The sequence below is a fragment of the Camelina sativa genome, chromosome 11 (assembly GCF_000633955.1).
Source record: "Camelina sativa cultivar DH55 chromosome 11, Cs, whole genome shotgun sequence".
Taxonomy (NCBI): Eukaryota; Viridiplantae; Streptophyta; class Magnoliopsida; order Brassicales; family Brassicaceae; genus Camelina; species Camelina sativa.
The window spans coordinates 40,722,625-40,733,981 of NC_025695.1; the positions used below are offsets into that span (position 1 = coordinate 40,722,625).

General features: G+C 33.5%; 2 protein-coding genes across 2 annotated transcripts; one reads left to right on the forward strand and one right to left on the reverse strand.

The window, feature by feature from the left end:
* LOC104728827 (ATP-dependent DNA helicase PIF1-like) lies at positions 3,580-4,771 on the reverse strand. The gene is made up of 4 exons (XM_010447756.1): positions 4,625-4,771; positions 4,259-4,526; positions 4,073-4,169; positions 3,580-3,994 (listed from the first exon to the last, which is right to left on the reverse strand). Exons 1-4 carry the CDS (start codon positions 4,769-4,771, stop codon positions 3,580-3,582), a joined length of 927 nt encoding a protein of 308 aa, XP_010446058.1.
* Positions 6,643-8,960, forward strand: LOC104725760 (scarecrow-like protein 8). The gene has a single exon (XM_010444475.2). The coding sequence runs from the start codon at positions 6,823-6,825 to the stop codon at positions 8,848-8,850; it is 2,028 nt and encodes a 675-aa protein (XP_010442777.1). The 5' UTR covers positions 6,643-6,822; the 3' UTR covers positions 8,851-8,960.

Below are 11,357 nucleotides of genomic sequence, written 5' to 3' on the forward strand. Positions count from 1 at the left end.
TTGTATCCAAACAAGTCTCAACTAAATTCTCTACAATCCTTATAACCAAACACAATCATTTCCTTATTTGATAATATTAATTTCCTAAAATATATCTATCTAATTTAAATCAATATGTTAGATTAAAATATAATTATCTTTTTATTTTTATTTAATCTTATATTTAATTATTTTAATTACTATTTAATATATAAAGTTAATAAAATTTTAGATTTTTTTAGCATATAATGTTATTTGAATTATTATAAACGGATATATATTAAAAATTGTCTTAGGATATTTGTAACCAAACAAGTATATTCGGATATAGATTATTTCACATTTGAGTTATTTTAATATATAATGAATATCTATGTTAATATTTTTATTAATTACTGTGAGAACACATATATAACAATGTAACATTTATATTAAAAAACTTAAAGAAACTTGATCTATTTATAATATATTCAAAAGTTTATTTTTAAAAATTGCTCTGTGGTGTACCACGGAGTCAAACCTAGTTGTAAATATTGTGGAGAACATTTGTTACCGTAATGGTGACTAATATTATTATTACTCGAATGCGCAATTTAGAACATTTATTCATTTTAATTAAGAAAAATACTTAGGTTCACCCCTAGGGGTGAACTTTTTTATTCACCCCCTCTTCTCTCAGCCAATCAGAACCTTCCATCTAATATTTTATTTAAAAAATAAATCAAATTTAAATTAGAAAGCAAAACAAATTAAGGAAACAAATTCTGTATACTTTTAATTAAGGAAAGTTAAATATTGGTTTGGTTTAGATTTTTAAAATTAGAACAAAATTATATTTCGGTTTGGGTTTACAAATGAAATGGTTAGGGTTTAGATTTTACAATTAAAATGAAATTATATGTCGGTTTGGGGTCACAAATGAAGTGGTTAGGGTTTAGATTTTACAATTAGAACGAAATTATATGTCGGTTTGGGTTCACAAATGAGATGTTAGGGTTTAGATTTTACAATTAGAACGAAATTATATGTCGGTTTGGATTCACAAATAAGATATTAGGATTCACATTTTACGATTAGAATGAAATTATATGTCGGTTTGGGTTCACAAATGAGATGGTTAGGGTTTAGATTTTACAAGTAGAACAAAATTATATGTCGGTTTGGATTTATTAAAAAGCGGTTTAAGTTTTTAATTTTATAATAATATATACAAATTTTATTTCCTTAAATTATAAAGGGGTAAATGAAGGGGTTCATCCTTAACTCAATTACGGTAAACCCAAGTATTGTTTTTTAGTTAATATTTATCAATGTAAACGCTTTGTAACAAAAATATTCAATTACGGTAACAAAAATATTCTAGAAACCTATCAAAATTAAAAGATAGAAAATAAATATTCCAAATGCAAATGCAAGTAAGTGACCGACACGTGGTAGATAATACTAGCGAGATTACCCGGTAATTTTGTTAAATACATTACAAAAAAAAAGTTTAGAAGAAAAAAAAAAGAAAAGAAAACAAAGGATATCCACACAAGCCCCAAGTATAGTATTGAAAAATATTTTGAAAAGACAAAACTCCAAACTCAGTTACACACACCAAACACAGAGTTTATAACGTAACAGACTGTGATCACAATCCAACGCCACAGATCTATCCAAAAACAGACACGTGTCGTAATCATACCCCATGGTTTCGTAAATGACAGAAAACATTCGGTTAGAAAACGGTGAAAACGAAAACAAGCTATTTTCCCTTCACAACTATCATATCAAGCTAGATAGATCTCAAACTTTGACCACGATCTAGATATACCTGAAAACAAAGTTCAAAATCTATGTCCCTATAAATTAAAAGTTTGAAACCTAAATCTCCATATATATGTGTTACATCGGTTTAAGCTCTAAACCGAGGCCAAACCATCTATTTTCAACAACAAACTAAAATAAAACAAATTAAAAGTAAAACTAGGATATGACCCGAATATGGGTCTTCTTTCACAGTTTGAATCTTTTTCCATTTTGAAATTTGTGGTTTCTTGTTGTTTAAATTGAATTGATATACTGATATATCTTGTTTTCCTTTTTTTGTTGATTTGTTCTTAAAAAACAGTTAAATAAATAAAGAAGCCTAAATAAAAGATAAGAAAACACAACTCTTTTGAATTCTGTCTTAAATATACTCTGTTCAATTCGAAACCCTAATGGACATGATTTCTTTGAATTAAACGCTCATTGGACTTGCACAAATTAGACTGAAGAAGGACTATGAACATACTGGTGTATTGAATACCTTTTGCTTTGCAAATGGTTTGTAAATCAATAGAAAACAAATCAGTTGTGGTTTGACACCGGGTATGTTCATAGTCCTTCTTCAGTCCAAAAAAATATAATGTCTACTCTAAAAAATATAATGTCTACTCTATCTATTTCCTTTGCTAATTCTACTTTTTCCGTTAGGTTAAACTACCTTATAAAATCTGAAGTGGAGTAAATAACAAATCTCCACACAATCCTAGTAACTTACGCTGCTTGTAAGTTATTCAAGATTTAATTACATCATTTTTGTTTCTGCTACTTTTGTTACTTAAATTTTTTTAATGTTAGTAGTTTCTGTTAGCAGTTTGATTGAAAAAATATGATATCTCCTCATATATATTCTAAACTGTTCTGATTTGTTCTTAAAATACAAGAAAACAAATAAAGAAGCCTAAAACGAAGATAAGAAAACAAAACCTTTTCGAATTCTGTCTATACACTCTTTGTTATATGGTTTTTGGTCATTATAGATGTTTTTGTTTTGTCTCGACAGGCTAAAATTCTTTAAATTAGACATTCAGTGAACTCAACAATTGGATTGAAGAAGGAATGTGAACATACTGGTGTATTGAATACCTTTTGCTTTGCAAATGGTTTTTAAATATATGGTAAGAAAGCAAATGAGTTTTGGTTTAACACCGTCTCTATTAATCATTTTCTATTAACAAATCTAATATCAAATTTGTTTATTTCGCATGGTAATTATGGCTTTTGCGTAAGTTTAAATTATTTGGTAGTTTCGGAGGTGGAGATTAGTACCAATCACTACACAATCCTAGTAAGTTAATATCCTTGTAAGTTATTCAAGTTTTTATTCGACATCATTGTTTCTGCTGGTATTGGTAATTGGTTGTTTAAAGTAAGTCGTTTATGTTTTCAAATTATAAAAGTTAACAATAGTCTTTATTTTAAAATTCTATTAAAGAAAAGTTTCAATAGTATGGAAAAAAGTTTGAGACTAAACCTAGTGCTGACACAGTATGTTTAGTTCAAACATAAAAAAACCATACTAAATTATTACTGTCTCATCATAAATTTTCAAAACAAAACGTTGCCTATAAAGCATACCAATCCACAAAACTCTTTCACTCATTTAATTTCTCCACTTCACCATCCTCGTCAGTCTTTTCCTCAGTTGTAAACTTCCTGTTATTATAACACAGCCCAGAATTAAGTTTTCATAAACACAGTTTAGAATTAAAGTACATAATTATCTATCTATAATAAAAGTGAATGAATAACAATTACCTTCGGAAACGACTTTTTCCTACTGAAGGCGACTCATTTCAAATTCTGAAACACTTCTTTGAATACGACGTTCATTGTTTCCTTCTGAGGTTTTCCTTCTTTATCTACTATCAAGATCTTCAATCCTTTCTTATTAGTCACTCTTGAAACTGCAACATAAAACTGACCATGTGAAAAACATGGCCTCGGCAAATACAATCCAACATAATCCAAAGACTGTCCCTGACTTTTGTTAATAGTCATTGCAAAAGCAACAACCAAAGGTAATTGTCTTCGCCGTATTTTGAAAGGTAGTTTAGTATCTGAAGGAGTGAGCAATATCCTTGGAATGAGCACTTTGTCACCGACTCTGTCTCCTGTAATCACAATCACTTCCAAAACAAACTCAGCCAATTGTGTGATCTGCAACCTTGTTCCATTCATTAACCCTCCTCTTGGATCTATATTCCTTAACAACATTCATTAACCCTCCTCTTGGATCTGCAACCTTGTTCCATTCATTAACCCTCCTCTTGGATCTCGTTACCTTGTATCTCGAAGGATGACCTCTAATCTCTTTTTGGGTTTGTCATTAAGTTCTGAGGTTTTCATTTCGCCACACGAAACAACCTGTCCCACAACATCTAAAGAAGGAAAAATTATGTTATTCAGGTAATAACATAGAATAGTAATTCAAACCATTAATATATTACTAAACCATATATTAGCTTACCAATTAGAATATTTTCATTCAAACCATCTTCAGCTAGTATGTTATCGAATGAAGCTAGATCCAAATAAAAATCATTCGAAACAGAATCACATCGGCTTATGATTGTGGAGTTCATGATGGTCATTTTGTATTGATGCTTTGTTGCCCGGAACATCCCCGTTGATCTTGACAGCTGGAAGTTCTCAATAATTCGCCAATCACCAAAAACAATAAGTCTTTGGTGTTTGTTGAATTGCTGCTTCTTAATAGTAGCATGAATAAGGGAACCCTATAATAACATAATTAAAAAAACATTAAAACATTAGTTAACTTTCTTGTTTGAAGTAAATATGTTTATAAGTTCTAAGGAGACATCAAGAAACTTACTTTAAAATCAGCCAAAATCATTTCTATAGTTTCTCCTGCGTATGTCGTGTATTGTTTCCATGTGTGGACGATCCTGACTCTGATCTTCCATGTTGTCTTGTAGGCTTTGAGATCCGAAACATGTGTGAATCCATTCATCACAGCCATGACTTGCTCGAAGGTAAATTTCTATTCTGCTTCGTATGTTTGATGAGTTTTAAGATTTGCAATGTATTCTATGGTTTATATAGATATATGAAGTTGGGTTTGGTTTAAAGGTAGAATATTCAATGCAATGAATATAAGATATTCTGTTGTTGATTTGATTTTGGGTTTAATGCGATATAGTATAATAAGAAGCGGGATTCGATATAACTATTTTTGTTTTAAGTTTTGATTGTTGATAGAAGCTCTTAAATAAGTCATTATAAAAGGTAATGAAATCGTAATGGTTGTTGTGATTGTTTGATAGGAGAATATTTTTGATTAACTGTTAATATTTGCAGTTAATGTTTTGATATGATCTTGATATGGGATTTTAATTTAAGAATTAAAACTGGTTAGTTGCTATAAACAACATTTTCCGAGTAATCAGATTTTTATGGGGCTTTAATGTGAGAGTATTGATATGGTTGTTTCCTAATTCTCTGGTATAAATTAGCATTTTGTATCTCATCTATACTATTAATTTGCTCACAGGTATATGAGGAAGAATATGTTTGGATACACTTCTATCTTAAACAGGATCCGAATGAGATTCTCCCAAACAGTTATGATCCGCGTCCTATATACAATTAAATTTACCTTATTGCCCTTAAATTTTTTTTCCTCTTCTTCCTTTGTTTGCTCGTAGGGTCAAATTATGGAATTTTTTGGCAAAGTTTTTTTTTTCTGCTTTTGTACTCCCCAATTAATAGTATAGAAAATATACTTTAGATTAAAAATAAAAGTAATGGGGTAAATTAAGAATACTTTAGATTTTAGAGGGTGTGAAGTTGTAAATCTGAAGAAGCTAAGATTTTACGTTTCTGAACTTGTTATGCTCTCTCCGTCTCCTCCGTCGTCGTCTTCTTCACCAGCTCGCGTAGATACAACCACATAGCATTGTCTTAGTCAAGCGAGACTCAATCGTCTTAGTCAAGCGAGACTCATTCTCGAGTACATGAATTCACCAAGCATTACGAGCTTTACCTTATCCGTCTTCAATCTCTGATTAGGGAACTCGACGATGCTCTCCGATTTGAAATCTTAGATCTGTTCGAAGTTATTCATCTCTCTATTTTGTCGTCTTCCTTCTCTGTTTCTCCGCCGCTGATCAATAACCGTCAGTTCCGTCATCAGATCTCCGATTTTGGTGATGTTCATAAATCATAAGTATTCTCGTTTCCATCACTTGTGGTGTCAATCACAATTGGGCTTGGAGGTCTACGATGATTTTTTATTTGGCATAGTTGACTGTTCTTTTATCAAAAACTGACTTGATGTGGGGAAGAAGGTGACGAGGAAAAGAGAAGATCGGTTGTTGTCGAGACTCGAGAGGATTGGTTTCGAGAAAATTGGCTTGGTTTTGTAGTTAATTAATTGTAATTTTGGGTTAAAATCGGTTTACTTTTGGTTTATTATTGTTTTAGTTGGTTAAGATTTATTTGGTACATAATAAACCGATTAAAACCATAGTTTATGGGGATTTAAATCTTGTAATATTATTTCAAGGAGATTTAGGTTTCGAACTTTTGATTTATGGGGACATAGATTTTGAATTTTGCTCTCAAGGATATATAGATTATGGTTAAAGTTCCGGGTCTATTTAGTTCGATATGATAGTTTTTAGGGGGAAATAACTCGTTTTCTCGACAGATGCAAGATGCAGGAGGTGTTTGAAGGAGTCTCAAAACAACGAATCCTTCACCGTCCGATTAATTTCATCAAGGGTAAAAAACATAAATCTAAATATCTGATCCAACGGTCGTAAAGCCACTTACTCTTTTCCTTTTATATATTATCGTCACTATCACCTCAAAATGCCATAAGAGAAAGCAACTCTCCTTCTCTCTCTCTCTCTACATTTTCTCAGAGACAGAGAGTATCTAATCTCTCTCTTCTCTCTTTCCTTATTATTTATCATGCGTTTCGTCAAAATTCAGTAATATTTTTACAATTTTTGATCTCTTTCTTTATTTCTCTTATCTTCTTAAACTTTTGAGAGGAAAGAAAAAAAAATGTCATCTGGATTTCCCGGAGGCGGTGGTGGACCGGAGTTTTACGGCGGTGGTAGATCTATGATACATGGAGGTCCTGGTACTGTAATCAACGTTGGTAGTAATAACAATAATAATCCTCAACCGACGTATAGGAACCAGATTCCTGGTATTTTTCTTGATCAGATCGGGAACAGAGTCGCCGCCGGTCATGGATTCGCCGGGAAACGTACTTTAGCTGATTTTCAAGCGGCTCAACAGCAACATCATCAACAGCAACAGCAGCAACAACAACCGTTTTATAACCAAGCAGCTCTCAACGCGTTTCTTCTAAGGTCCGTGAAGCCTAGGAATCATCAGAATCATCTTCAATCTCCGTCGCCGGTGATCGATCTCACGTCGTTGAATGATATGAGTTTCTCTCAGCGTTACGGCTTACCGGTTCTCAGGTCTCAGACGACGCAGCAGCAATCGGATTTAGGTTTATTTGGTGGGATCCGAATGGGATTCGGGTCGGGTAATGATAATAACAATTACATGACGTTAACCGGTGTTCCTTGTATTGAACCGGTTCAGCGAAACCGGGTTCATGAATCGGAGAACAACAACAACATGTTGAATAGTTTAAGAGAGCTTGAGAAACAGCTTTTAGATGATGACGACGATGAGAGTGATGCACAAGGAGGAGGTGGTGGTGATGATGACGTGTCAGTTATCACTAATTCAAATTCTGACTGGATTCAAAATCTCGTGACTCCGAATCCGAATCCGAATCCGAACCCGTACCCGGTTACGTCTTCTTCACCGAGCTCTTCTTCTTCGTCCTCTTCGCCTTCTACAGCTTCCACGACGACGACGAAGGCATCGGTATGTTCGAGGCAAACGGTTATGGAAATCGCGACGGCGATTGCGGAAGGGAAGACGGAGATAGCGTCGGAGTTACTAGCGCGTGTTTCGGAGACGCCGAGTTTGAGGAGGAACTCGGAGGAGAAGCTTGTGGATTTCATGGTGACGGCGCTCCGTTATCGGATTAATAATAATAATCCGGCTGAGAGATTAGCTTCTCCGGCGACGGAATTGTACGGGAAGGAGCATTTGCTTTCGACTCAGTTGCTTTACGAGCTCTCTCCTTGTTTCAAACTCGGTTTCATGGCGGCGAATCTCGCAATTCTCGACTCCGCCGGAAACAACGACGAAGGGGTCATGAACCTCCACGTCATCGATTTCGACATCGGAGAAGGTGGACAATACGTTAACCTACTACACGCGCTGTCCACGCGCCGAAACGGTATCAATCAGGGGCAGAAACAGAGTACGAAGACTCCGGTGGTTAAGATCACCGTCGTAACGAACAGCGAGGGGTTTGTGGTCGGAGATGGAGGGGAAGAGAAGTTGAAAGCCGTTGGAGATCTGTTGAGTCAGCTCGGTGATCGACTCGGTATCTCCGTGAGTTTCTACGTGGTGGCGAGTTTAAGACTCGGTGATCTGAGCCGTGAGTCGCTAGGATGTGAACCCGACGAGCCTTTGGCTGTGAACTTAGCTTTCAAGCTTTATCGTGTTCCAGACGAGAGTGTATGCACGGAGAACCCGAGAGACGAGCTTCTCCGGCGAGTGAAAGGACTTAAGCCGCGCGTGGTGACTATAGTGGAGCAAGAGATGAATTCTAACACGGCGCCGTTTTTAGGGAGAGTGAGCGAGTCGTGCGCGTGTTACGGTGCACTTCTTGAATCGGTGGAGTCGACCGTTCCTAGTTCGAATTTGGACCGTGGCAAAGTCGAGGAAGGGATAGGCAGAAAGCTGATAAATGCGGTGGCGTGCGAAGGAATCGATCGGATAGAGCGGTGTGAGGTGTTCGGGAAATGGAGAATGCGGATGAGCATGGCGGGGTTCGAGTTAATGCAATCGAGTGAGAAGATAGCTGAGTCGATGAAGAGCCGACTTAGTAACGGAAAACGAGTTCACTCGGGTTTTACCGTTAAAGAAGATAACGGAGGTGTGTGCTTTGGTTGGATGGGACGGACCATCGCTGTCGCATCCGCTTGGCGTTAACTTCACATTCTCTGTTTTTTTCTTCTTCTTATAATTACCATATTATTATAATTGTTGTTATTAATTTTCCAGGATATTTCTGATATTATAATCATTGTGATTTTCCATTTTCGAAAAGTGTATTAATATATATATATATATAAAAAATGGAGGATCTGAGAAGGAAAAAAAAGGCAAGGTAGGAATCTTTATGTAACAAAGAAAAAAGGACTTTTGTCATATTTTTACTAATAATAAAAGAAAGAGTGATTGGGTTTTATGGAATTTTCTTAAGGTTATGTGTATTGTAATAATATATCTTTGGAATGAGATATTACAGAATTTATGCCCTAAAAAAGATAAATATCTAAGGAAATTTTGTACTAGAATCTTGCAGGTGTGGCAATAAAAACTTGACAAAAATACTAATGATTCTTTAGACATTATTATTATATCTACTAATTATTTTTTTATATTAACAAGCAAGCAAAATAAACTACATGGCATTGTAACTTGTATTTGTATGTATGCGTGTGATAATTATGATTGGACTTGGTTTTAACGTGAGTGAATATGTTGGTGAGAATATAAGAAAACAATATTTTAACTTCTTTTTTTGGAAATTAGACGAAACAAAAAATATGGTGACTTTTATAGTCATGGACCTCATTGTTCAATTATTTTAACACTAATAAAAAAAAAAAGTTGGCGATGGATGGGTCCATTTCCCATGGCATTCGATGTTCTCTTTCATACTACTATTTAGTAGTATTTAATTTGTGAAACTCTCTATAGAACGATTTTTTCTTTACGCGAGACTTGTAAACTCCGTGTCCTTGGAATATTAATTTAATGCATAGTTTATAGAAAACTAAACTTGGTCATTAGAGAGAAAAGATAATATTATTATTGTTTGGTGCAAGCTGTTTGCGGCTAAATNGTTGTTATTAATTTTCCAGGATATTTCTGATATTATAATCATTGTGATTTTCCATTTTCGAAAAGTGTATTAATATATATATATATATAAAAAATGGAGGATCTGAGAAGGAAAAAAAAGGCAAGGTAGGAATCTTTATGTAACAAAGAAAAAAGGACTTTTGTCATATTTTTACTAATAATAAAAGAAAGAGTGATTGGGTTTTATGGAATTTTCTTAAGGTTATGTGTATTGTAATAATATATCTTTGGAATGAGATATTACAGAATTTATGCCCTAAAAAAGATAAATATCTAAGGAAATTTTGTACTAGAATCTTGCAGGTGTGGCAATAAAAACTTGACAAAAATACTAATGATTCTTTAGACATTATTATTATATCTACTAATTATTTTTTTATATTAACAAGCAAGCAAAATAAACTACATGGCATTGTAACTTGTATTTGTATGTATGCGTGTGATAATTATGATTGGACTTGGTTTTAACGTGAGTGAATATGTTGGTGAGAATATAAGAAAACAATATTTTAACTTCTTTTTTTGGAAATTAGACGAAACAAAAAATATGGTGACTTTTATAGTCATGGACCTCATTGTTCAATTATTTTAACACTAATAAAAAAAAAAAGTTGGCGATGGATGGGTCCATTTCCCATGGCATTCGATGTTCTCTTTCATACTACTATTTAGTAGTATTTAATTTGTGAAACTCTCTATAGAACGATTTTTTCTTTACGCGAGACTTGTAAACTCCGTGTCCTTGGAATATTAATTTAATGCATAGTTTATAGAAAACTAAACTTGGTCATTAGAGAGAAAAGATAATATTATTATTGTTTGGTGCAAGCTGTTTGCGGCTAAATATAAGCAAAAATCTTTTTTGAAAGACCTCTTTTCTTAAATTAATCACTTGTTTGGTTAATTAAGACGATTACTTTCTAATATACGCAACTAATACCGTGTTGAGCGAGTGTTTTGATTGGATTGTTCGATCTTCCTTTTCCTTTGCCAACAATATCACATAGATAGAATCTGAGCCATAAAGATGAAAATTGTTGATCAAGCATTGTAATGTAATAATACCAAATATATATAAGTGCTGGCCTAGTGGGTTAGTGTAAAGAGTTGGTTTCCTATATCATTAACGATTTATGAATAATCCATGTTAGTAAAAATATCATAAATTTATCTTCTATAACTCCAACCGAGTAAATCAAGTGTTAAATAAGTGAAGTGTTTTATGATGGAGACTAGGAAAAAAAAATCATTTATTCACCCTTTATTCAATTGAAATGGCGTAACACTTCCAGGTCCTATCTGAATTTGTGATGTAACCAACTTTCACGATGACGACATTACATTAGATGCATTTTCATATGAAATAAATGAGTAGATTGAACTTTCTATTCATTTTCTTACAGAATTTTAATGAAGAAAAAAAATAATTAAAATAACTGTGAACAGTTCATTTATGACAACTCACAGATCTAATGCAATATACGTTTTGGTATATCATTCACTTGATAAGTAAAGTTGGTGAACATACAAGAAAAAAAAAAAAAAAAAAAAGAAAAAAAAGGCTTTAC

Bases quoted from the DNA above. Each gene is read 5' to 3' on its own strand.
- LOC104728827 (XM_010447756.1), bottom strand. From the start codon at position 4,771: ATGGCTGTGATGAATGGATTCACACATGTTTCGGATCTCAAAGCCTAC. The intron at 4,527-4,624 runs GTAAGTTTCTTG...ATGTTATTATAG, and splicing joins TGATTTTGGCTGATTTTAAA to GGTTCCCTTATTCATGCTAC. The intron at 4,170-4,258 runs GTAAGCTAATAT...TTCCTTCTTTAG, and splicing joins GAATGAAAATATTCTAATTG to ATGTTGTGGGACAGGTTGTT.
- LOC104725760 (XM_010444475.2), top strand. From the start codon at position 6,823: ATGTCATCTGGATTTCCCGGAGGCGGTGGTGGACCGGAGTTTTACGGC.